The 25,677-nt window shown below is 42.6% G+C and overlaps 1 protein-coding gene across 1 annotated transcript in view; it reads right to left on the bottom strand.

Moving 5' to 3' along the window:
- Window positions 1-1,296: 1,296 nt before the first annotated feature.
- The window catches only part of stard9 (StAR-related lipid transfer (START) domain containing 9), a 40,845-nt gene continuing 16,464 nt past the window's right edge, over window positions 1,297-25,677 (bottom strand). Inside the window, exons 5-32 of the mRNA XM_041953993.1 lie at window positions 25,475-25,507; window positions 25,316-25,377; window positions 24,550-24,662; window positions 21,731-21,873; window positions 21,548-21,615; window positions 21,256-21,353; window positions 20,885-21,088; window positions 20,200-20,297; window positions 20,033-20,110; window positions 19,688-19,765; window positions 18,962-19,141; window positions 17,944-17,995; window positions 17,424-17,549; window positions 16,816-16,898; window positions 16,535-16,596; window positions 15,869-16,062; window positions 15,254-15,734; window positions 8,292-15,146; window positions 7,941-8,144; window positions 7,597-7,780; window positions 6,603-6,749; window positions 6,381-6,480; window positions 6,008-6,174; window positions 5,796-5,860; window positions 5,423-5,625; window positions 4,268-4,347; window positions 3,697-3,855; window positions 1,297-3,415 (exon numbers count right to left, since the gene is read on the bottom strand). Of these exons, the coding sequence (XP_041809927.1) occupies window positions 3,314-3,415; window positions 3,697-3,855; window positions 4,268-4,347; window positions 5,423-5,625; window positions 5,796-5,860; window positions 6,008-6,174; window positions 6,381-6,480; window positions 6,603-6,749; window positions 7,597-7,780; window positions 7,941-8,144; window positions 8,292-15,146; window positions 15,254-15,734; window positions 15,869-16,062; window positions 16,535-16,596; window positions 16,816-16,898; window positions 17,424-17,549; window positions 17,944-17,995; window positions 18,962-19,141; window positions 19,688-19,765; window positions 20,033-20,110; window positions 20,200-20,297; window positions 20,885-21,088; window positions 21,256-21,353; window positions 21,548-21,615; window positions 21,731-21,873; window positions 24,550-24,662; window positions 25,316-25,377; window positions 25,475-25,507 (10,419 nt within the window). The 3' untranslated portion in view covers window positions 1,297-3,313. The remainder of the gene's footprint in view (window positions 3,416-3,696; window positions 3,856-4,267; window positions 4,348-5,422; window positions 5,626-5,795; window positions 5,861-6,007; window positions 6,175-6,380; window positions 6,481-6,602; window positions 6,750-7,596; window positions 7,781-7,940; window positions 8,145-8,291; window positions 15,147-15,253; window positions 15,735-15,868; window positions 16,063-16,534; window positions 16,597-16,815; window positions 16,899-17,423; window positions 17,550-17,943; window positions 17,996-18,961; window positions 19,142-19,687; window positions 19,766-20,032; window positions 20,111-20,199; window positions 20,298-20,884; window positions 21,089-21,255; window positions 21,354-21,547; window positions 21,616-21,730; window positions 21,874-24,549; window positions 24,663-25,315; window positions 25,378-25,474; window positions 25,508-25,677) is intronic.

Below are 25,677 nucleotides of genomic sequence, written 5' to 3'. Positions count from 1 at the left end.
AATAAAGTGGGCGCATCCAGTACATGATCTGTGCGCGCGCGGGGGACGGACATTCCTGACAAGAGCTGGTGACTCTAAATGGCAGAGACGCGTCTGAGCTCCTGTGCGCCCCCACCCCTCCGCTCCACCCCGCCCCGGCCGGGCTCTAATCGCACACGCAACACCCACCCACCCATCCACCCGCAGAGACCCTCTGAGAAATGTCACCTCTGCGTGCCACTCAGCAGGCAGCGCGGAGAGGAGAGGGTCCGCACATGGGGGCTGCTGCTGCAGAAAGAGCCTCACGTTACAAAGGATGTCCGTAAATTACAGAGAAAACACCTGTCAGACACCGTGGCATCAGGAGAGGGAAGTAACTAAGTACATTACTTGAATATTTCCATTTTGAACTACTTTAAACTTCTACTCCAAGAGATTTCAGAGGTAAATGTTGGAGTTTTTTTCTTAAAATATATGTATGATCATAAAAAATAAACCAGTGGTTCATAGCTTTTGTGTCTCTTTACAAAAAAGCAGCACAGAGTTGGGGCCACTACACCACCATCAGATGGTTTTAATCAAATAAATGTCCAAGGCCCAGAGAGGTAAAATGATATATTGTGATATATAGTGAATTTCTCCATTGTGAGATTCATAAAGTCTTATCTTATCTTATATATTTCACAAAGAAGCAAAAATTAAAGTCCAAAAACTTGTAGCAGAACTTTTCACCCATTAAATCATCTCACAACCCCTCAGATTTACTTTGTGACCCTTTGTAGGAGCCCGACACCTGAGCTGGAAACCGCTTACACAGAACTGTATATAAAGTGGCTAAAACTAGCTCCAGCGCTCGACTAAAAACAGTAAAACAATGCTAACAAATGGATACCTAAGTATTAAGAGTATGACAATGAAATAATATATTTCTGTTGACACTTTAAGTGCATTTTGCTGATAACATTTCTGTACATGTAATAAAGGCAGGAGTTTTAATACAGTATTTTTACTTTTTACTGTATAAAGCCCTACATTTAATCACTTTAAGGAAATACTGCAGTACAATAGATAAGTTATATTTCTCTATTATTTGAGTTTGTTTTCGATAATAGTGCTGATGCAAAAATGTGATTTTAAACATCAAAAATGGAAAAGAAACTTTTTCCATACCTTTGAGGGAAGTTGATCCGGTTTTTTTTTTTTTGGTTTTTTTTTGGTTTTCTTTCCACTTTTTTTTGACACTTCAGGATACGTCTAGAACAGTCCTTCAGATAAATGATGAAGAATAAAAAGGGGAAAAACAACAACTCACTTAAAATTTGTGTATTTATATTTTAAAAAAAGGCCAAACACACGGTCCAAATGACATCGTATTAGCAACAGGAAGCAGGGTGTTTATAATAAAATACATTTAAGACTTATCGTCAAAACATAAATAACAAAGCTTTTTACACAATGAAATGAGCACTGAAAATATATATAGACAACAAGAAGTCAGTACAAAAAGTTGTCACTATGTTCCTTCACTCTGTGTCTTCAGTATTGTCGTCTCTTCTCTTTGGTTCCCCCGGGAACATCGTTAAACACAGTCCTGACCCTCAGCTACTGTAAATAATATGGCTTCATATCTGGATTGAGCTGATCCAGCTTTGACTGAGAACATTCTGCTTTTCATCAGCTTCTGCATAGTTTCAACACTGTACAAACAAACAAAAAAAAAACATCATTTTTTTTACTACGTAACATCAATGAATGCATCAACAGTGCAAGAAGCTGCAAAACACAGCCCCACGCTTTGTTCATTAAAAAAAAACAACAACTATAAAACACATTCAAGAGCATTTCAAACAGAAGGCAAGAGGAACAAAATAAATAGGACAGACTTCAGAAACAGGTGACAGCAAAAGGCCTTAAAACTGAGCTTATGCAGATTTGGGGTACCATACTGTGTCAATATCTTACCGCCGCTTTAATAATGGTATAAAGGGAGGTGAGAGGTCAGGGTGTGCTGCAGAGCCTCATCCCTGCAGCCGGTGGGACACTTCACTACCCGCCCTTTGACTTCTTGTATCCAAGAAGTCCTCGACTTTCACCCCCTCCCTGTTTCGCTACAAAACTTTTTCTGGACAAAGTGCAGCTGAGCCGTTTGAAAATGTGCCTACACAGACAAACAAAGTGTAACTAAAATATCTCATAGCTTTCCTTCAATACACGACCGTACTATGCCCAAACGAATGAAAAACGTATGAAAATGACTAGGGCTTCCCCTTTTCTGACCCCATCCCCCCTAAAAACTCTTACACAGTCTCTTACAAACTCATTTACTGCAGAAAAGATCTTTGAGTGGTTAAAACACGAAGTGCCTGAGGAATAACGTACGTACATGTACTCTAACAAATCAGGGCTGAACGGCATTTACAAATATTTCCTTCATATATGTTTAGATGTTTCTCATAAATAAACTCACCTTCAAGTAACTTTGTATGTTAAGTTGTGTCTCAATCTTCCAGCTTTCATTTAACTGTCATATCAGATATATCCGCCCCATCATCTACCTAAGCAGGCTAAAAAAAAACAAGGCATTTAAGTATTTGCAAAAACTGCTTGATGCAGATCCGGAACAAAGCGATGCTGCGTTCTGTATGTCGTCTGAGTCTCAGGGGTGTTTACATGTCCTTGTAGCTCCAAAACTGGCTGCATCTATCTATCTCTGATAGATAGAAAGTAAACACTGGCGAAAACACACATGCATACTAAATATACATCAAATCAGAGTAACCTTGGATTATCTATTGACCGACTTTAAAGTTTAATTCAAAGGTTCTCTAGCTATGATATTGACCTTGTTAACTAACATATTTGGCTGTCCTCATTACAATATGATAGAAATGAATAGACACCATATTTCCAACAGGCAGCTAAATGGCTGATACTTATCAGGTTAGAATGGAATAATTACCCTCTTTCATCAAATGAATAAATGGATAAGGTGGGAAACTTTGCCGCCTCTGATAGTTAATTATGAAGCTGTTTTAACCTAAGTGAAATACACTAAATGTGCCCAGTCGCTCACTTCGACTTCTAATCAATCTTTGGTAAAATAGGAGTATGATTGTTACAAGCATAAAAATATAAAAATACAGTTTCAATATCTTAGAAAAATACCTTCATACAAAAAAGCTGCTTCAGCTTTGTAACAATATAACAGTGCTCTTACAATGAAAAAGCAGTCAAGTACATACATTTCAGGTGCAAATTCAAAGGACAGACTAACTCCGTGCTGGATACAGGTCAGTCTAAGTGCTCACTGCTAATGCGTCGTCATCCTGTGGATTCACGGCGCGAGGAAGACGTCAAGATCGGCGATGACAGCTGCCTGTCGTCTGGCAACAGCGTTCAACAGGCGGTGGGGAAAAGATGGCGTTCCAACATCCACCTGGAGGAGAACAAAAAGGATGTGGCAAAGTCAAACATTGTTCATTACACTGTATACAGTGACAAGCACTGTGTGTACAGACGGATCCATGTTGAATCCAAGCAGAATTAAAGAAACCGCCATTACTATGATGGTAAATAATTCCTGATCACTGTGATGAAAGATTTGACTTTTTATCTGCTGTTGACTAAAAATACAAGCAGGAGATCCTGTCTGGCTGGCAGTTAAAATGTGCCAGTAACATCAGCCTGACAGATTCGTTTAAAGCAACCATATCTCACTTGTAGCAGGTAGATGACCCTGGTGACTTCCTGTCCACTACGTCTAATTGGCTGCAGGACCCAGCAACTGGGCATCATCTCCCCTCGGACGGCGTCCACACTGGGACGGGGCAGAGACTCCTCGAACACAGACTGCACCGCCAGCACGCGCAGGCCAGCCTGAGGCGGAGAGAGGGCGAGAAAATCATCAATAAAACAGGCAGTGCAGACTTTTGATCAGCCAAGAAGCAACAGTACACTGACGCTGATAACCAACAGCTGACAGGGTGTCTTCCACACCCACTGCCTCGGGGTCAGCCTCGTTTACTCTCAATGCTTTTTCTGTAGGCTTGAGTAGCGTCTAAATAGTATGTTCTACATTTTGTGGATGAAAAACTCCATGTCACGCTGTTCATCATAAATTGATCTTAAGTCTAAAAGACTGTCCGATCCTGCTTTCCTGCCGCACTAATGCAACAGCAAATGGAGTTTTTCGATTTTCCTAATATGTGTAACTATGCTGCAAGTGCTCAGTGGACCTTGCTAGCAGCAATCTTCACGACCGGCTGGATGACTTTGCAGCCGCGTTTACCTGTTTGGACTCCGTGCTGATGCAGCAGAAGTCTCGCGGCTGGCTGAGGTGGCAGGTGGACGGATCTGTCAGGATGTAAACTGAACAGAAATACAGACGGGATGTGTCAAATAGGAAAAACTGGTTGATGAAATCCTGCAAAGGGCGATGTAGCACTTCACTTTCCAACCTTCAGGCAAAAAGAAATCAAAATCCAACATATTTGTATAAAGATATGATCTGTTATAATGAGCTCTTTATCTGTGGGTGGACACAAATGGACAAAATGTAAACTAAAGCAGATAAAAAGCAGAGTAGATGTGGCCCAATGACGTTGCATCATCATCACACTGCAGGTGTTAGAATGGAGTTGGTCATGCAATACAATAAGCTGGCTAGTGATGGATGAGACTGTGCACTGTACTGTACTATACAAAACTGATGGATGCAGACTCATCATCTGAAGCAAATACATGTGCAGGGTCCTTAAGCGCCTTGCAGAAATATAAATAGTCTTGCAGCAAAGACAAAAATATAAATTTGTTTCTATATTTATGTTCCTTCAAAAATTCAAATATTATTTGCAAGGTGAACTCTTTCATCACATGAAGCTCACATTGCAAAAAAAAACTACAGCAGTATTTATCAGAATCTTATAAACTGCTATTCATCTTGATAAGTATCTCATCTTAATGTTTCAGGTCTACTGTTGGCTGAATACAACAATCAACTGGGATTTCAGAAAATTTGTACCATCTCACATTCGAGCCACCCTGTGGTAACCAGAGCTGGAGAAAGTATTCACATCCTTTGATTGAATAAAAGGAGCGACACCACAAAACAAATAACAAATACTCTGTTATAAGGAGGGCATCCAAAATAGTATATATATATATATATATATATATACGTATATATATATATATATATATATATACATACATCATATTATGAATTATTGCATATCAATTAATATGTTGGCAAGAATGGAGCTAATTTAAGCTATTTTATAACTACAATTACAATATGTATATTTATAATATGTATGTCTGTGGTGGAATTCCCTCTGAATTGTAGCAGAGTGAATTAAAGTACAGTTCTTGACTACATGTACTTCATTCCATCACTGGTAGAAACCACGTGAGGATTAAAACGAAGCAGAACACATTAGCTCACCCAGCTGAGTGCTGTCATCTAGTGGTCGTGTCCAGACAGAACGGACTGACTGATTATACATGTGGCTCTTGGACAGCTGGCATATTATGTTCCACAGACTGTCCAGTGGTCTGTCGAGCTCCCCGGCCCCGAGGAAACCATGGACAGATGGGCTGGAGGAGGGCTTGTAGTAAGCCTGGATACCTCGTTCTTCTCCCTGGTACCTAAATAAACACAGACTTAATGCATTAGCAAATGAATGATATTTACAAAGTCAAGCCTTCACTTTGCAGCTCATTAATCACCAAACGCAGACAGAGAGGAAGTCCTGAACCACACCACCTGAAGGCAGATGACTTTGGGTGAGTTTATTAAAGAGAATGACGGAGCTCACCTCCAGCCTGCTGTGGCCTTGCCCATTAGCAAGTTTCCCAAATCCCCAGAAGAAGCTAGTCGCACCTGTGGAGAAAGAAATTTACAATTCATCCTGCGACAAATGTCTGAAAGAGTAGATTAAATCAGGGATAATTATTCTAACAGTCAGCAACAAACAAAAGCAAAGAAACGTTTTCAGCTTTCGTATAATCAGCTCAGGTCTATTGTTACCTCAGCCAGAGCTCGACCGAGGAGACTAGATGTGATATCCTGATAGGTTGTTGATATGGAAGAGGAGGATCCAAAGGAGGCGGTGCGTTGACGTGTACAAGATGGGGGTGATGGAGATGAGGCCATCAGGGGCTCAAAGCCGGTGACAGGAAGGTCAAGGTGGACATCTAGTGAAACACAGGGATGGACTTTCAGCACAGAGGATGTAGAGGGGGGCGAAGCGGGAAAAAACACTTAAAACTAATTTATTGGGAATCAGGATAATAGCTTCTTCAAAATGAAGCCAGTGATTATTTGTATTCATCCGTTTTTTTTATTAGAGAACATGTGACCTTTTGAACACAGTGTTTGTGACTCACAGTCCAGTCCTTACCGTGGGCAGAAAGCCAGGCTCTCTGTGTCTTCACACTTTGAGGACCACATATAGGAGGACGTGCCCTGACCTTCAGCCCTTCATCCTGGAACCCAGCGATCTGAACAAAAACACGACTATTAGTGTGTTGCTCACACAAAAAGACAAATGGCAACAAATACATAAAGATGACCTATTTGCGCTATAAAAATAACCCAAAACATCCCACATTAGTGTACAGACCTGTCCAGCCAGAAGGGGTCTGTTGCCATGCTGATGCTGGGCGGTGTTGCCGCTGTTGTAGCCTGATGTCGGTCCAGAGGAAAGACTCAGGCTCGATCCTGTGCACAAGGTGCTGTTGCTGATCCTCGTCCGGTGCTTCAGGTCATCCTGTCCCACACAGGCATGGAGACATCAGCAAATCATTGTGATCAATTGCTCTCTGCACGTTAGAGTTGAAGATATGACTCTTCAGCGTCCTATGCTTCATCGTGCACCTTATTTATAGGCGGACTATCCAACTAGCCAATGCCCCCACTTACCCATTCATGAGTCTCTCTGCTCGTTCATCTCAGTGTCATCTTAGCTGTATTCATCTACCTACTGTTATTGTACTTGTACCTGTTGTCTTTGTATTTGTACCTGGCGTCATTTTATCTGCATCCTATTTTTTTTTTTATCCATCCATCTATTGGTGTTCAAAACCCTAAAAATCCACTTCTAATATTTTGTATTAAACATATTTATTTATTTTATATCAAATTAGTTGGACTCTTTAGTGATCATACGAAAAAAAAAACATTAGGATTGACAGGCCATCAAATCTATCTAAAATAACTTTAAATTCATTGCGTTTATTGAGTTTAAGTAATTTATAAAGAAAGAATTCCTGCTTCAAACTTGTCACAAGTGAGAATTTGCTGTTTGCTCTCTCTTTCATTTGATTGTTAGGTTGAATCTTTGGGGTTTTAAATGTGGGTCAGACACAGTCACACAGTCAGCTTCCTCTGGGAACTTGTTAAGGATATTTTTCACTATTTTCTGCTGTTTTATAATTGAAAAACTATTTAAACATATTAATCAATGATGAAAATGATTGTTAGTTGGAGCCCTTAACTGGTGCATTAAGTGAACTGACATGACCACAGAGATTTATCAGGCTCTTTCTGACACGGGTCTGAACTAAACTTCATGTTGCGGCACTTAGTTAAGATACTGCATTGACAGAAAAACCAACCCTGATGTCCTGAGACAGGGCCTGCTGCTGAAGCCTCCTCTTCTCCTGCTCCGTCCTCTCTCGCAATCGCTCTCGCGCCTTCGCAATCTCTGTCATGGCCTCCTCCCGGGCTCGACCATAGTCCCGCAACAGCTGCTCAATGTCAGATGGATACTGGTCCTCTCCTCGTGGAGGGTCTGGTATTCTGTCATTTACATAATTAACTGAGTTGCATTTAAACCAAAACTAAATCTGTTTTGTTTTCACACTTTTTCAACACTAAACCTAAAAACTCTTGCGTATTAAATTTAAGACTAATACGAGCAATTTCTTTTGCTCTTGGGAGAGAGCCAGTCACGTCTTACCTGGTGCTGTCTATCACCTCTTGGCGAAGCTGCTGTAGGTATTCTTTACGCCGACTGGGCATGGCGGCAGACACCTTGGAGGTCGAAATGGCCTCCTGAGGAGAGGAGCGAGGATGTTTGCTGGGACTCAGACTACGAGCTCTCCTGTAAGTCTGGAGACGTTCCTCCCTCTCCTGCCTCAGACCCTCGATACTCCTGCGGTGTCTGAGAGGAAAGATTCACAGAAATAGAAAGTAAAAAACACACTTTTTGTAATTTAGGTCAGGTCACCTCATTACATATTTGTATTTTCAGTTTAAGACCACTGTGTTATGTTAAAATAAGGAGTATTTGGGTCTTTTGTAATCTTACCTATCATACAGCTGCTGTTTGGTTGGCGCAGAGGTTGGTGGCTCCAGCTCTTCTTTGGACCTCGGGGTCAGCATCTTTAACAGCGTATCCGTCTCTCCGAGGCCGTAATGCAGCTTGGCTTCTGTCAGCTCTACGGTCAGCGGTGTTGGGTTCATGTTGAGGTTGACCGTCGCCATCACCTGCTCCCTCTCCTGTCGCAGCCTCTCTATCTCTCTCGCCCTTCTGTCGCTCTGTGCCATGGACTCTACATTCGAGCCGTAGCTCTCTAACTCGCCCCACTCAGCGCAGAGTCTGCTCTTGTTGTGGTCTTTGGTAGGAAATGTGGCCAGTTTGTTAGAGGGTTTTGATTGCTGATGGCTGATGCCAGTCCAGTTGGTGAACTTGTTGTGCATGGGCAGATCCTCTGGGACTACCCGGTGGTCTTGACATGGGGACACGTTGGTGACAGGTTTAATGTTCACGAGGACATCTGTGTTACACTCGCTCGGTGCCAGTGACACCATGTCGTCCTCTTGAAGCTGAACAGTCCTGTCACTGACCGGGGATGGATTGTAGGAACCAGCGCAAAAATCTATTGAATCAACTGCAGGTCTGGCGTAGCTTGCTGTTTTATCAGGTCTGGCTTTGGCCTGCTGTTTGTGCACATCAGCTGGTCTTAATATGGGAGAGATGTGGTCCTGCATAGTGAAAAGTTTTGTTGAAGTCCTCCACTGCTCAGAGGTCTTCTGCCATTTGGGCCCCTTGTCTTCATCTGCAAAATTTCTAATGTCAGTGTCTGTGTATCTATCCAATGATGAACTAAGGCTTATAGAACACTTATCAGAGCCTTTAGGGGTTGAGCAACTCATTTCACTCACCTTCTCAAGTGATACAGACTCTGATTTACAAGAAACATCGCAGTCCTCTCTGGACATTCGATCGTCCTCTGAAACAGCTGTGCATTCTGATTGTTTGCTAGAAGGCACAGTGAGGCTGTCTTTCTTTGAATTGTTGTCTTTATTTCTATCCTGATGTTTTCGAAAACACGATGTTGACTGGCTTCTTCTCTGATTCATGCGTAATCTTGCTCCCACAGTCAGAATTGGAGATGATGCCCGGTCTGTATATGTAGCTTGCTTCTTTAAAAGTGACAGGTCATTTCTTAAAGAGGGGCTGAGACTTTCTTGGTAGCCGTTTTTTGATGATCTGCAGGTGATTTCAGATACTGCAGCACCTTTGTGGGACAGTGCTTCCGGTGGACTTCGCTTTGAGCCTCTAGAGGATGCAGATCTTACACGTCTTTGACATTCACCGGCGGTCTTTAGAGGGCTTGTTTTAAGAGGGCCACTCTCTGCTCGGGACGCTGCAGCGGAGGTGTTAAACCTCAGGTCGGGCATGCTCTGCATCTTTTCATCTGCTGTCCTCTTCACAACACAGTGAACATTATTGTCTTGAGACACGCTGACCACCTCAGAACCGATCACTTTGACGATCACACTGACTTCATGAGACTTGGACCTTTCACCGGGTGTCTGATTAACAGCGACTTGATTCTCTGCTAGTACTGAAGGCCTTTCTGTCTGGATCCCAACATCTACTGCTGTTTGAGTTGAGCAGTCTCTCTTGGTGCAGTCATTAGAGTCACAATAAGAGGTGCTGATATTTGACACGTTGGCACTCCTCCTCGCACTGGACTTGAGGGCTTCGCCTGTTCTCATTTCCTGGACGTCCCCCAGCAGGTCTGAGGTGCTGTCGATCAGCTTTGACAGGTGAGCCGACATGCTTTCCATACTGGCCCACGTAGCAGATTCTTTTACGTCCACTTTGGTTTTCTGCGCTGTAGGAACATCAGTGACGCTCCTTCTGTGCCGCTCTTTCCTCTTTGGAGCACTACTTCCATTACGAATATTTACCATCTGAAGACCACGCTCAGTTTGCGTGCCCTCGTCACACGTCCTCCTCCTTTGGGTTTTGCTTTCCTGGGACTCTTGTTCAGACGAGTACACAAACATAATTTCGTCCACCTGACTGGAGCTGTTACCAAAGCCACCAGGAACATCGTTACTTGAAGAACTGCTGGTCACGGTCAGATTGGCTAGATGATTGTGAATATCAACAGATGCTGGTTGGCAGGGCGTAAGCTCAAATGTTTTCTTTACTTGTTCTTTATAATCCTCTACACTGCTAAGTGTACTGGAGAGGCCCTTGTTGGTGGCATAAGTGCTCAGATGGGAATTGAAAGGCGAATCCTGCCCGTTCAAACCATTGTCAACACTACAGCATCTTGTTATGCGTTTCTCAGTGCTGTTCAAAAGAGGAGATTTACAGGAGAGGTCAGCAGCACTTCCGAATGCTGGGTTCTTATAACAGTGTTGGTTTGGGTCATCGTCTTGCCACTGGTGAACAAAAGGGTTGATGTCACTGGAGGCAAAATGCATCATGGACTGAGACATCAGCGCATGTTGTTGTTCACCTTTCTTTGCATACGAGATGTATTTTTCAACATTTGTCTTTTGTGACGTTGATTGAGGGGGTAAAGAGTGTCTTTTCTGGGTGTGATCTCTAACTTTAAGCTCGCTTTTACCTTGAGTTCCAGCAGAGCAAGTCTTCATTTTAGATCTGCTCGCTGACATTGTAGTAGAGGTATCTGCAGCATTACTTCTAGCCTGTCTGGCCTCTTGTTTGCCATTACTCTGAGCGCCAAGCTTTACCCATTTCGATGAGAGCCGGCTATGATGCACTCTGGTGGTTTTGTCATCGTCCTCGTCCTCATCTGATGACTTAAGAGAAGACTCAGAGGAAGAGGTGGGATGAGTGTGGATCTTAGACCTTCTGAACCTCTTAGACTTGGCCTTCTTAGATATAGGAGAAGAATTATCCTGTTTATCACCAGATGTGTTTAGCGCAACCTGTTTGGACATCATTGATCCACAGCAACTTGCATTTCTGATGGCATTTCCAGGTGGTATTTTGTGTTGTGGCTGCACAGAACAAGAAACACTTGCTTCATATTTGGACGCTGCAGAAATCTCTGGAACTTGTGCTTCAGATTGGTGGGGCAATGTCTCTTTGTCATTTTTCATGTCACAATACTGGCATCTGTTGTTGTAATTCAAATTGACAACACAAGTCTGAGTCTGTGGAGAAGTGAACTGATCCTGGGCTGTGACACAAGGTTTACCTCCTGTTGAATTCTCTGTTTCACCATTTCCATCGCAGCCAGGAGTAACAACAAACCCTTTCACAGAGGCGTTCTCATCAGTGGGTGTGTTCTGTCCATGTGATCTGAATTGAAGACCTCCTCCATCAGATAATAATTCAATGACTCCAGATGTGTAAAGACTATTTTGGAAACGTTGTGTTGTCCCTGGCGAGTTTTGTTTGTACAAACAGTCTTCAGCAACACTGGATGTGGCATCCATGTCGACATCCTTTACATGATTACAGCCACAGTTTTTTTTTGTATCACCCAGGGTGAAAGGTGATTCATGGGGTATTTGGTGAAGTTGAGATAAATCAGGATTCACAGCAGGGACATCCAAACAGCTCTGAGTGTCCAATTCATTGAAACATGTATCATTGATGATCAGATTAAGATGAGATGTGACTTTTTGTTTACCTAAGTTATTCATTTTCTGAAATACAGCATCTTTCTCCACTGTGTTTAGAGAATCAATGCATTTTCTTCCTGAAGAGGAATCACTAGGAGAAAACGAACTGACTGGTAGCAGAATTGGGCTGCCAGAGTGCCCACACTTTCCATGACTCTCAAGTGGAAGATCTGATTGAAAGTCGCCGTTTCTGGCAGATTTCAATTTTATATCAGAAATGTTATGAGCATGGTCAATCTGCGTCGCCTCAGTAGATTTAAGCATGTTGCTCTCTTTGCTAGTCCTCAATTCTGCTGGCAGATCTGACGTCAGGTGCTCTTTTTTGTCCACTCTATTATCACTTGTCATCCTTTCCGGTGACAGGTGTTCCCCAAGGACTGGTCCATCTTTCACCTGAGCACTCATTTCCTCTCTCAGCTCTCTTTCTATCCACCTATTACAGCCAAAATGACATGCGGACGATGACAAGGTGCTCATGCTTTGACTCCTGCTCTTTTTGTCATCATCTCTGCTAATCACTGACAATCTCATGTGCTCTTTCACCACTTCTGAGATTCTCAGATCAATGGCGCTACATATGGCATCTGACCTGCATAAATGTTTTCTACTTTCTTGATGTTTTACGGGGATGTCATTTTGGGATTCCCCCCCTTTTGTTTCTGCGGCTACTACCTTTATTGTTACATCTCCCTTTTCAACTACTTTTCTCTTTCCCGCCGAGGTACCACTCTGAGAACTACAGTCATGATTTTCATAGTCCTCAAAGGTGTGACAGCTACCTCCAAGTTTCTTGCATATGGGATCAGAAACTGGCGATACCACTGAAGCCACTGTGTCGTGTCTAATGCTGCCATCAACACAAACAGAATCAAATCCGGGGCTGTCAGCTTCCACAGAAGATTGTTCCCCTTTTGAGTCACTCGTGTTATTATTGTCATCAGGCCAAGTGTCTTCCTGGCTGCCAACTGGTGCAGAGGGGAAAGTTACCAATTCTTTGCTGTTGCTCCTTTTTGGGATTTTCAGGCTGCCAATGAAAGCATCCTGGCGTTCTTTGTTCCTCTTCCTGGAATTTTTACAAGCAGACTTAACAAGCTCCTGTTGTAGTGCAATATACTGTTCAGTGCCTTTGGTTTCAATCTTATCTGACGTTCTGTCCCTTGTAAAAGATACATATTTGGTATTTCCAAACTCATACTGCTGTGTATTTTTCAACTTCTCTGTTGCACCATCAAGATTGCATAGTATTTCATTTTCAGTGGGAGGTCTGAGGGCACTTGCAGTGACACACATCTTGTTCAATACTTGGCCTTGGTTTGTAGGACTTATAGAGAACTGCATCAGTGATTGATGATGCGACGTACACATTTCAGTGTCACATGACTTTGTAATGTCAGCAGCCACCATGTCATGTACATCTGTGAACACCTGAAGCAATTGTCCTTGTGATGCTTGTTGTTTGGTGCGGTGGATTTCAGAGGGTGACACACAAGAGGTTTGATCTAAGGTCAGTAAGGATGGTGGACTTTTGTTGTTGCTGTAGCCTGGAGTGTCTATACCTGCCTTCCCCACATTTTCAATGTGTCCCTCTGATTGCTCACCACAACATCGTACATCCTTCAGGGATTCACCGGCTGTTTTTACAATCTGAGAGTCTTGAAAATCTAATGTTTCTGATGTGCCCCTTGAAAATTCAAGACTGTGTTCCTGCACTGTTACATTTACACCTTCGGTGCTGGTGGATGTTGAGCCACATCTTCCAGATCCAGTCTGAGGGTCTGAAAGGTTCATACTGGTTGGACTGGGACTGCTGCTGTTGCTGCTGCTCTCTATACCTCTGAACATCATTTTTCTTTGGAAAGGCAAAGAATCTCTGTGAATCCTGGGACTGTCTGCTGCATCAGTGGAGGACCAGGCATCTGTGAGCGCCAGGAAGTTTTCTGAGTCCCTCACACTGCAGCTGCTCAGAGAGCGTGGGCTGCTGGACGATGTGGTCTGCATGTTCCCAAACTCCTCAATCAATTTGTGTACAGCGTCTCTGCCTCTGGAATCTGCTACTAATGGGTTTTGGGAAGGAGGCCTCCTTGTTGCACCACTGTGTCTTGATTTTGGGGAGCTTTGCTGGCTCCAATACGCCTCTGCTGAGATTACCTGAGCTTTCTGACAGCTGTCCCAGTCTAAACTGATTTCTGCTGTTCTATTGTGCTGTGTGGACGAATGGGAGCAATCTGTCATCAGTGAGTAAGTTGGCACCAGTGTTTGGCTAAGCCTCTCCACTGCTGAGTATTTCCCACTGCTATCCACAGCCAATGAATCTTTCGACATCTGACTGTCTTCGCTCTCTGCTTCGCTCTGAGCTGCTTCCTCGTGTCTCAGCTGCTCTGCTAGGGCTGTCGCATAAGCAGAAGACAGGGAATCGAGAGAGAAAAGACTCTCACAGTCTGACATTCCTTCATTACCGCCTTCTTGCTCCTCCTCCCATCCCACCAATCCCTGCTGTCTCTCGACCCATCTGCTAGTCTTGTTCATCAGAGCCTCGGTACTATGCCACCGCCTCTGTCTAATGTCCTCAAACTGAGTCCTTTGGTCAAGCTCCTCACATGAGACGGCTGTTTTCACAACACATTTGCCTCGGCTCATCTTGGTATCTTTAAGGCTCCTGTCTCTTTGTCTCCAGCGAAATTTGCTTGCTATCCTCCCCAGAGGTTTGGGGCCTCGTCCTCCATTTGCAGCTGATGGTGGTTTTCTGAATACTTTGGACAGGGCTGTTTTTAACCTGGGCCCCACAGAACGAGAGAAAGTTTTCCTGATGGTTTCTAGTCTGTTGTTACCTGCATGGGGTTGACTTATCTCATTCATGCAAGGGACAATCTGAGAACTGGGGTTGTGTGTTGTGGGTCCTTGTATATTTTCTTTGCTGACTGGCTGCAAAAAAGTTCCAACTGGTGACTTGAGATTAACTGTTGGGCCCTGATCTGATCTTTTCCTAAAAGACAGGTCTCGGTTTGGCAGCAGGGGTTTTCTTTCTGGTCGTTCCCGGCAGGAGTGAACTTGAGGCTCCTCTCTGACAGCTTGTCTGATATTTTCAGAGGAGCTTACTCTACTCCTGCAGGCTTGACTTCGTCCTGAGATGAGTGTACCGGAACAACTCTGGGTTCTTTCCCGAGGAAGACACTCGTCCGACACCCACTTCCTGCTACCAATGGAATCTGAAATTGGGGAAGAATTTGACGTCAGCTCCGTGGATCGGTTTCTCTTGAGGAAGTGTCTGTCGAGGACATAAAAAGAAAGATTATTCAAGATATAAATTTGGGAAAATATTTAGATAAAAAATAAAACAGCTGAAAATTTTAGGTTTTATGACTGTGTGCTTACCTGAAGATAGGGGTGTTCTGTGGGTAGAGTCGGGACAGAAGATCTGCCGAGAATGAGTGTCTACGAGAAACAAATTGTCTTCCCCTGACCTTTGAGGGGGACCCCAGCTCAGGAGACTCTGGGCTGTCTGGTCCCGGAGGAAGGGCCCTTTCCAGCCGCTGCAATTCCCTCTTAGCCTCCAACAGATGCCGCTTGCGGGCAATTCTCTCCAGCTGGTAGTGCAGCTTTTTCCGACGGATGCGGCTCTCAGCACGGCAAAGGGCGTGATGCTTAAGCAGCTCCTCCTGCACAGCCTTCTTCCTTGCCCTTACAACTGGGGATGGATGATCCACTGTCCCACCTTTCTGGTCCTTAGAGGCTTGACTTGTCAGGCGTTCCAGAAGCGGTGCAGGGATAAGGTCTGTTTGGACTCCAGACTCTTGGGTGAATCTCTGCTCGACAGTCGATAGGCGCTGTTTTTCCTGCAAAATCCACTGCTGGACTGTTGGGAAAAGATTAACAGAAAATTTAATGTGGTTGTCCATTTTGCTACAAAACTTTCCAGAATTTGGGCTTGGATTTTGAACATTTCGAAAGCAACTGTATTTCTTTATGTGAGAGCGTGTGACTACTTACTCTCACTGTGCTGCTGTCGGAGGTGGGCCTGCTCCCTCTCAAGCTCTCTCTCAGCCCGTCTCTGTTCAGCCTGAATCTCCTGTCGCAAATTCTCCACGTAGCGCTGCTGCACCTCCAAGTGCTGCCTAGCAGGAGGTTCCTCACTGGGGGAGAGGCAGGCACCCAGCTGCCCTTGAAGCTTCACTTCTTCGACACTATAAACACAGACACAGATCCGGGATAAAATACAGACTGAAACACTGATGGAAGATAAGCAGAGACAACCAGAAAAAATAAAATAAATCATCTCACCTCACCTAGGTACAAATTCACTGCTATAATTTAGTAGTTTGGTGTTGGCAGGATTTAAGTAAAAGCTACTGTTGTTAGTCTGTGTCTCAGCAGTAACCAAGCAACAGCCGAGCCTATCCTGTAAACAGCTAACTGGGATTGTTCACGAGGGTGGGGGCTAATGGAAACACATGCCCTCTCCACCAACTGAATTGAAACATGCATGAAGCATTGCCCTATTTCTACAGCATGAACACTGGTACAACACATGTACCTCTTATTAAATATGCATGCTGTGAGTTGGCAGAATGAGCCCGCTGTACACCACACACATGTACACAGAGGGATGAATATTGTGTTGGTCTATGAATTTGTTCTTTTGGAGGCAATGCTTACCTGTGGTCAGGGGTCAAGGGGCAAAGGTCAATGTAGGTGCAGCTCATAGCACCTTCACTGGCCTGAGAACAGTAAAAGAAAAGATCAGTTTTATATTCACCAGAAATAAAAGTAAACAATCACAACTTTCACTATTCTCAGAACAGGTATACTATAGAAACTGATCAGAAATTATTTTGTGGATAACTTGCATTACAGTATATCAACCACAGCATCCCAGTCACCTGCTCATCATCAGTATTATCACGACTACTTTTCATTTTTGGCTGAGCAGCACCCACCCGTCTGCGTTCCCGGAGGACTGCTGCCTCTGCTGGGTGGTTGAAGCGGAACTTATGCACTCCTCCCAAGGTGATCACCGTCCCTGGAGACAGAGAGACATATCCTTCGTCACAAGCTGTACTCATCCTGCAACATTTTGTTGATGTAAGCTGAAGAAAGCTGGTGAATATGTTGCAGTGTATGAATGGGGCAGGCTGGGTGTGAGTGTGTATGTTTATCTTGTGAATAATTTATCTGTGCACTTTTAAGTGTGTGTGCATATACATATAATTGCACATTAACCCATGTATGTTATCACAACGTATCTGTGCATCTTTAAGTCAGTGTGTGTACATAATTGTACATTAACCTATATGTGACATATATTATAGTACAGCATAGTGCAACAATCACATGACAGGCTTTAATGCTCAGTGTCAAGTGTTGCTACAAAGACATCTTTGATAAACACAAATTTTATAGAAAAAATATTTTATCTTTACACTCTGTTTTATTTATGTTTTACAAAGCATCCCAACTTTTTTTGGAATTGAGGTTGTATTTTGCAGTGTGCATGATCACTTGCAGCGTCTGTGAACAAACTGTTTCGTTGAGGACAGGAGCTGACCTTGAGCCAGTCTGCAGGGCTCGGTGACCTCTCGGTCGTTGAGCAGGCAGACGCAGCCCGGCAGCGGCCTCAGCGTTACCACACCTCCACGGTTTTCAATCTCACAGCTGGCATTGCCCTGCAGAACTACAAACAGAACGCAGAAAAACAATTGCATATCGTGGATTTAGAAAGTTGTGCTGATGCAGCTATTGTACTGCTTAAATTCAGCACTCAATGCAGCATTTAATGAGACGTGAAGTCGATTTTAGGATGTTTTACTATGCATTCTCATTTAATAGTTACAATCTGCTGTTTTTTGTTGGATTTGTGTATCCTCCCCAATACTCCATGTTTTATGATGCATGTTTTGTCTATAACTTCCAGCATGCTACTCTGTGATAACACACGCTTGCAAGATACTTTGAGGAATTCCACTCCTATAAAGTGCAACAGTTGAGATAAAATCTTATTACACAGTTTGAAAAGGATTATTTGCTGCTGGAAATGGAAAAATGGAGATCAAATGACTAAATCATACCTATTTGTGGTTCTTCAAACTGTTCCTGAGGTCCAATGTGGGTAACTCCTTCCTGTGAGAAAAACCATTAAGTAAACATAGCAGCTATATTCAAAATCTACATAAACAAAAATATCAAAACAACTATTAAGCATAGTTAATGCTTATACTTAAGACACGAGCAATAGCGGATACAATGACTTTTACACAGTGATCTGAGAATTATTGCCCTTTCACATAGCTGACAGGAAAAACATCATTGTTTACTCTGAAGTCTTATCTAATGGGATTAAAGGCTTTCTTATATGGTGTCAAGACCACATGTGCTCTCAGGTGGGCTCAGCTCTTCACATGCAGGAAACAGTGTAATTGTCAGGCCTAAGGGTATGCTTGTCATTGTCAGAATCAGGACAGCTTTAGCTCCCCTGAGTCCTAGCCTCAGAACTAAGAGCCTCTTATCCAACCAAGCTTTAAGCATTGCAGAAGGCACACACACGCACACACGCACAACACACACACACAGAAACGAGAGATCGACAGGACAGTTGGAGGGTAGAGTGAAAATAAAAGACAGTAGAAACGCACCTTTTCTCAAGAGCTTTTCTAGCAGAAGAGAGAGAAAAAGTAAGAGGAGGAGAAGGAAGAATCTAGTAGGAAAAAAAGAGATGGTTTCAGTGAAGACAGATGACAAATCAGTGTCTTGGAAGTTGGGGAAAAGTAGAGCAAATGCAGAGAGTATCACTTTGTGGGATTTTGCATCATGTTGTTCATGCAAATGTGTATTTTTAGTGCACAGCATATGTTCAAATGAATAACACCAGGAAAATCAACTACCATGTATTACACTATTAATACTAACTTTTACACCTATTTAGTCATTCTGATACCTAACTAACATGCATTCTAACATTTACATTCATAACACTAAAAGTTCATAAAGAAAAGACTTCATGTAGGATGGTCCATTAAATAATACCAAAACACAACAACATTACTGTTTATGGACACGGCACATCTATTTTCCTTTTTCTCTTCATACCCTGAGGTGATAGAAGACGACCCCAGTGCTGAGAACGTCTCTATCCAGAGTAACCAGGTGTGGCTGGAGGGAACTGATGAGGAATCCAGCCCGGTCCCTGTTGATGTCCACACTGTACTGCTCCAACAGCTCCTTCTTGTCTCTCCAGCTCTCCGACCAGTCCTTCGTCAGCTGCTCCACCTGAGGAGGAGATGTGAATGAAGACGATGGAGGAAGGTAAGTAAGAGAAAAGGGCTGAAACCAGAGTGATGAATATCTGTGGTCAGGGAGATAAAGATGATACCAATAGCCAATACTATTACTTGTTACTTGTTGGAAAAAATGTCTAATGTAACTTGAGTTAACTGCTCCTTTAAGGGTATATCATGCACATTTACAAATAAATGACATACGTCTTTTTCTTTTTTTTTGTCTTGTGTTTCTCTTGTGACTTGACTGAAGTTTAAAATTCGAGACCTGTCACTTTAAATAATGCTTGGCCGCATTTGTGATGATGGACCAATCAATAGGTCAATGAGGTTAAAGATGTCAGAAGCAGTAGTTTTTGTGGGGTGAGGCTTTATGTCAGCCCGCCTTCTGATGACGTCTTGCCCTTCTTCTGTTGTGGTGAAACGTGTGTCAAACTGATGAAAAATGTTCAACTGATTATGAAAGCAGACTGGCTTGATGTGTTAAGATCTACTGTATCTGTCAGGCAGACGTGACCGTCTGTATCGACCCTGTTACCTTTAGTTCATTCTGCAGCACAATGTCAGAAAGGTTTCCATCCCTCTCATCGCTCAGGGATGGACTGGGATTACGCTGCTGTCAGTCAAGAGAGTAAAAAATGATCAGTCAATATACTGTGCAAGTGGAAAATGTCACGTTCGTTACAACGCAATTCAAGTCACCAAGGGGATTAAAAATGGCACCAAGACATATAGCACTGTATTAAGTCTTTGCTACAAAAACTTGTAATGTGAGAATCTCTTTCCTTTGAAGCTTTACAGTGCTGAGAGGGTAAACCCAGCAGTGTGTATCCCTGGGAGTGTTAGCGCTCGCTATGATGTAACGGTAAAAAGGTTAACATACCATTTCAAAGCTGAGCAGCATGCTCTTCAGCCTGTCAATCTCTTCCCTCAGTTCCCTGATCAGCCGAACATTGGCATCCTGTTCAGAAATTAAAGCACACATTAACCTACTAAACACATTGAGCTCAACTGTGACATCTAGCCATCAGACTCTAAACAGCCACTGACCTCATTAACCCGAGGCTTGTTGACAATATTTCTGGCATGGGCAGCGTAGCGCAGGGTGCTGAGGGTCTCGTTGTAACTGTTGGCGGAGGGTGAGACCGCTGCAACGCAAGCAAAAGACATACGTACAGCAATTAGCACTCACATTACAAGAAATATGCATGTAAGTTTCCTGAGTGAAACTGAAGGGACCATACCAGTGGTTTGGCCAGTGTGGTCACATTAGTGCAAATTATTTTCCAAAGCATGACCATTACTTTTTAAAATATCTTTTCCAACCTTCCAACCAGCCATTAGGTTTCATACAATATAAAAAACTAACTTGCCTGGGACAAAGTGCTTGTTCTCAATGAACATTAAGAAATCAGTGTCCACATACATTTATTTTCAATCAAAGTTGCATTATCTTGTTGTGACACTGCAGCAGCTACAACGAGCAGAGGCTGTTTTGAAAAGTCTTCAAAAGGATACTTAGGATAATTTTCATTTTCACAACCTATTTCCTTTTCCTGTGTTTGCCTTTAGGGTTTGATACTGATACAAAGCAGCTCGTGGCTGCAATATCATTCAGTAACCAACTCTAAACCTTCAGTTAAAGCTTATATAAGCATGTACAATTTATAATTGGTATGATGTGCAAAATCCAAAGCCACGGTGCTTCCACAATTTTGAAATCTGTTCAACTCACTTGCAATCATGATGGTCTTGGAGTTGCCGCCCAGGCTGTCTTTCAGTAGCCAGGTTAGTACAGAGTCTCTGTATGGGATGAAGCAGTGTCTCCTTCCTCCTCCTCCAGACAGGGAGCTGCTGTGGCTTCCCACCGTGCTGCCATCGCCCTCAGAGGCCATACTGTTGATACTCTGACAGCTGCTTGACATCTGGGAGTTCTGGGCTGTGGAGGCAGTGGGAAGAAGAGGCAGTTGAGAGATTTATGGAGAGAGTGAGGGGAATACTGTGAGGATAGAGGAAATGTGGAAGGAGAAACAGGAAGTTCACACTAGATTAAATTTCTTTTTCACCTCAACTTCAAACTGAATCATAAAGAGCATCTTCATTTACCAAGAGCAGATATGACGATGCCCAAAGTGACCAGCGACTTGTTGATGTTCGAGCCCTCTGTCAGTCTATCCCTGCAGTAGTGGGGGTCTGCTCGCTCACTGTCAGACACAACATAAGCACAACATGAGGTTGTGTCATTCGCAGTGATTAAAGACACAGATCATCTAAGAAAAAATGTGGAATTAAGAATTTAGAGAATGTCAGGGCAATAGCAAAGATCCACTAGGGGGCAGTTTTGTCAGTGGCTCGAAATATATTGAGAAAAAAAACTATAACACAAAGAAAGTCTTACCTCCCAGCCAAGTCCACCAAGTTAATCTTGCTAACAGTTTCTGAGGGGAGGTTATTTTCTAGGATTGCCTGTCAAAGACAAAATCAGTCAGACAACTTATTTGCAAAAATAAGACATTAAATGATTAGCAGATTGACTCGGTAACAGATGAGGGTAGCTTGGAGGGCTGAGACAGATGATGACCTGTGTGTACTGGATGGTGAAGATGGCGTGGGATCTGCTGCTGGCATCATGGTTGTGGGTTGCTGCCGTGATCCGGTTGGCAATGCCTTCCTCCAAAAGGTCCATGGCCTGCTTGCAGTCTGAGACCACATGCTGGGACAAGTCTGATTAGAGAGAAACAAACGGGAGGAAAATGCCGAGAAAACAAAAGAGTGCTGTGGTTTTACATGAACCACAAAATATTTATTTATTAATTGACCTAATTCTCACAGTGGGAAGTAATTCCCTGTGAGAGTTAGTACAGCACATTCAATTCAAGTTAAGTAGGGCTGTGCGATATGACCAAAATGTCCCAGTACAGGTAATTTCATATCCAGGTAACAATATATATCACGATATAGCAAATTTTCTGTAAAATCAATGAATAAATAGTTTATACAAAATGGAAAGGCCTATTTCTTATTATATTTTGAATGACATACTCAAATAAAAGTTTGATTTTGATTATTTTCAGCCTTTCATTTAGAAACTTTGCGCAAATTTTCAATTAGAAATGTAACAAAACATTAAATATTAATGTACAAAATACAAACAGCTAAATAGACAACACTTCTCAACTATAGTTGCAGACTAAATGACTACAGACCTAAAATGTGAACATGGTCTGACATGATGCTTGCCTAGGTGGTAAAAGAGGTTTGTGGTTGTAGTCTGTTGTGTGGACCGGTCTGAGACATAAAACTTAAAGTAAATAGTAAGTAAAGTACAGTTTTCTGATCCGTGTCAGACTTTTCATACACAAACCACATCCATGCAACAGAAGTAGCCCCCCTGTTAGGTACGAGATCCTCGTTTAGTCTACTAAGCTGGTCTGAGTCCTTCTCCTGTTTCCCGTTTTGTGTCAAGCTAACTCTCCTCCATGTTTGTTTGTGTCACCTTTGTGCAAATTTCCTGCCTCCACACGGGATTCACAACGAAATGAGCAATATAGCATAATATGAAACGAAGAAGAAGATCAAAGAGTAAGAAGGATAAATATTTACATTTAAGGTTATGTATGGCTGCCCTAGGTTAAACTCATATATTGAGTAAAAGTAAGACACTGATGACACTGCAGCAAACAAGTAAAAGAGATTCAGGCAAAGAAGTAGAGGGACAGAGATGTGAAAAAGACACAAACAGGAAATATGTCTCATCAATACTTGCTCACATGTTCTGTAATATTTTCCCACAGCATTTAGCAACAACAAAAAACCCTCTAACAATGGTCAACTTCCACTGTGTGTGGCTGTAAAACACACGCACACACAGATTACCATAAAGGCTCGTGGTGATATAACATGTGGATACTTTTTCCTTGTTTTGAATATAAACAATTAATACAAGTATTTGAATTATTTCTAAAGAAAATGGGTGACTGTTAGACACTGTTTGATGGACACGTGTAGATGGAGGAGACGCTGGGAGTCCTAAATGTGCTCTGTGTGTGTGGTAAAGTGTTCTCCTTGGAACCACAAGGAAATGACTTCACTTCCTCTGGTCAACTGGGATTTCTTCTGATACAGACAATGAGTGGATGTGGGGCTTTAAACAGAGAGAGGCGAGCAGATGAGAGGGAGAGAAAGAAAGAGCGGAAAAAAAGGATGAGGAGATGGAGGGAGAAAGAGAGAGATAAAGTAAGACAAGCTAAAAGAGGAGGCTGGATAAGAGCCAGGACGGGCAATTCTGGATCCGATCAAAAGCTTACAACGGAACAGAATTCCACCTCTGACCACACACCACAGTGACTTGTAAACGAAACTTACATGACTCAAAATACTGCAGGCCGTGTTTCACATCAAAGTCAGAACAGAACATGTTCCTCTGGTATCCACTCTCATCTTCATTCTCTTCATACTAAGCATTTTAGATTCTTTTTTACTGTACTGCATGTCTGTATACATTTCACGTTGGAGACATCTTATAGCTCTTTGAAAGCACCTAAACATAAGAGCATAAAATTCAAATACGCAAAATCCACTGAATGTCTGAGACATAAGGTCGCTGCTAGGCTATTTAAAAGGATGCTTTTCCTGCGCACAGATTTGGTGCTTTATTTTAATCTTGGGGAAATTATCCTAGCAGGGTAATGAGAATTTTCAGCCTCTAGACCTCGAGTTAAGTATTTAATCAGTAAGACAGAAAAAAGCAGAAATGATCTGTTGATTTTTTCAGCTTAACATTTTATATAATTACACCTGGAACTGTGGGGTCATGTTTGAATATTGAATTTAAATTAGAATTAATTTAATTGGTTTTACTTGCTTTGTGTGCTTAGGATATGTCTTTATACAAACCCATATCTCTCTATCATTCCTACACAGGTTTAGTTTATGTCTGTGTGTGTGTGTGTGCGCGCGCGCGCGCGCGTGCGTGTGCGTGTGTGTATGCACAACCTTAACTACTCCCAAAAAGTTGGTTATTCTGAATTTGATGCAGCAACACGTTTACAACAAGTTGGGACAGGAGCAACAAAAGACTGGGAAAGTTGTGGAACGCTCCAAAAACGCCTGTTTGGATCATTCCACAGGTAAACAGGTTGATTGGTAACAGGTGATAGTATCATGATTGGGTATGAAAGGAGCATCCTGGAAAGGCTCAGTCGCTCACAAGCAAGGATGGAGCGAGGTTAACCACTTGGCTTGGGAACACGTTGTAAAACTGTTATCAATGAAGACAGTTTGCTTGCTTTCACATCACTTGGGGGGAGCAAGAGTTGAGAATTAGCATCTCACGTATCCTATTGGTGCTGAAACGGCAACGAAAGGATGCCTTTCAAATTTAAATTGAGTTTCACTCACCTTGCACATAGGGTCCCTTCTCAGGGTGTTCTCGAACTCTCAGGGAGGCTCTCTTCTTCTGCTCTCCTCGTCTCAGCAGGTCTCGCACACGCTCGTTATAGATCTCCAGGAAGCTGCAGGGACAAAAGGATGAGACAACATCCTACATTGAAGACACACGCTCAATATAATGTCAGGACTGGATCATCTCAGGTCCATTTTATCCATCCATCAGTGAGATGCATACCACACAGTCCCATTACACACTATGTGAGCTGTTTCTGACAGTTCATCCTCTGTATTTTCCTCAACATGTCAGAAATTACCAATCTTGTGTTTACCTTTCTGGCATTTTGCCTATATTGGAAATTTGACAGTGCAGAGAGACTGTATTTTAACCAGGTTGTAGTCATGGGTACATGGTCTGCGTTTGGACTGCTTGTTCAACCAAACAACCCAGAAATAGAGTCTACGCTATGAAAATTATAAATTATGTATTTGAATTGCAAAAACACAATTTTTCTTCATAAATTACTGTCAGGCAGAACCCAGAAAATATAATAACTGCTTTGTCAAACTAGCATCATTTTCAAGAAGTTGTTATCATGTTTCCTCCAGCATCAACAAGAAAATCCAGTTTTTGACTTGCACTGTATTGCATTCAGCTTTGCAGCATAATTGTTCGGTATGTACCTGTCTATTTTTGAATTTCAGGAAGAGCCCTGATTGCACTGTTCCAAACAGTAAAGGTAACAACGCAGAGAGAGATAATACAGTGACACAGTACCTGATCTCCACTCTGCTTGAGTTTTGCGCGCCCGGGAAAGTATCCTCAGACCTAAAGAGACCCTGTAAGGAAAGGAGAGGTGCAATTTACTGCAAAATCGGATACTCCAACTTATCAGTGTGGTCACTATGTTCTGAATTTTACAATCCACTGACAAACCTGGCAGATCCGTGGTGTCAAACCAATGGAGTCCTGACAAAAAATAACATAGTTAGCGTACAGTAGCATTATTTGACAGGCTTGTCATGACAGAGTGCTCACATTTATTTATTTTCAGTGGAGCATGGTTTACGGGTTTATACTTCGTTTAAAAGTTTCCTTCAATGTGCCTGGTGAAATGCATACAAAACATATGTATTGCT

This window comes from Chelmon rostratus, chromosome 15, assembly GCF_017976325.1.
Source record: "Chelmon rostratus isolate fCheRos1 chromosome 15, fCheRos1.pri, whole genome shotgun sequence".
Taxonomy (NCBI): Eukaryota; Metazoa; Chordata; class Actinopteri; order Chaetodontiformes; family Chaetodontidae; genus Chelmon; species Chelmon rostratus.
This window is presented reverse-complemented; position numbering and strand designations above follow the sequence as displayed.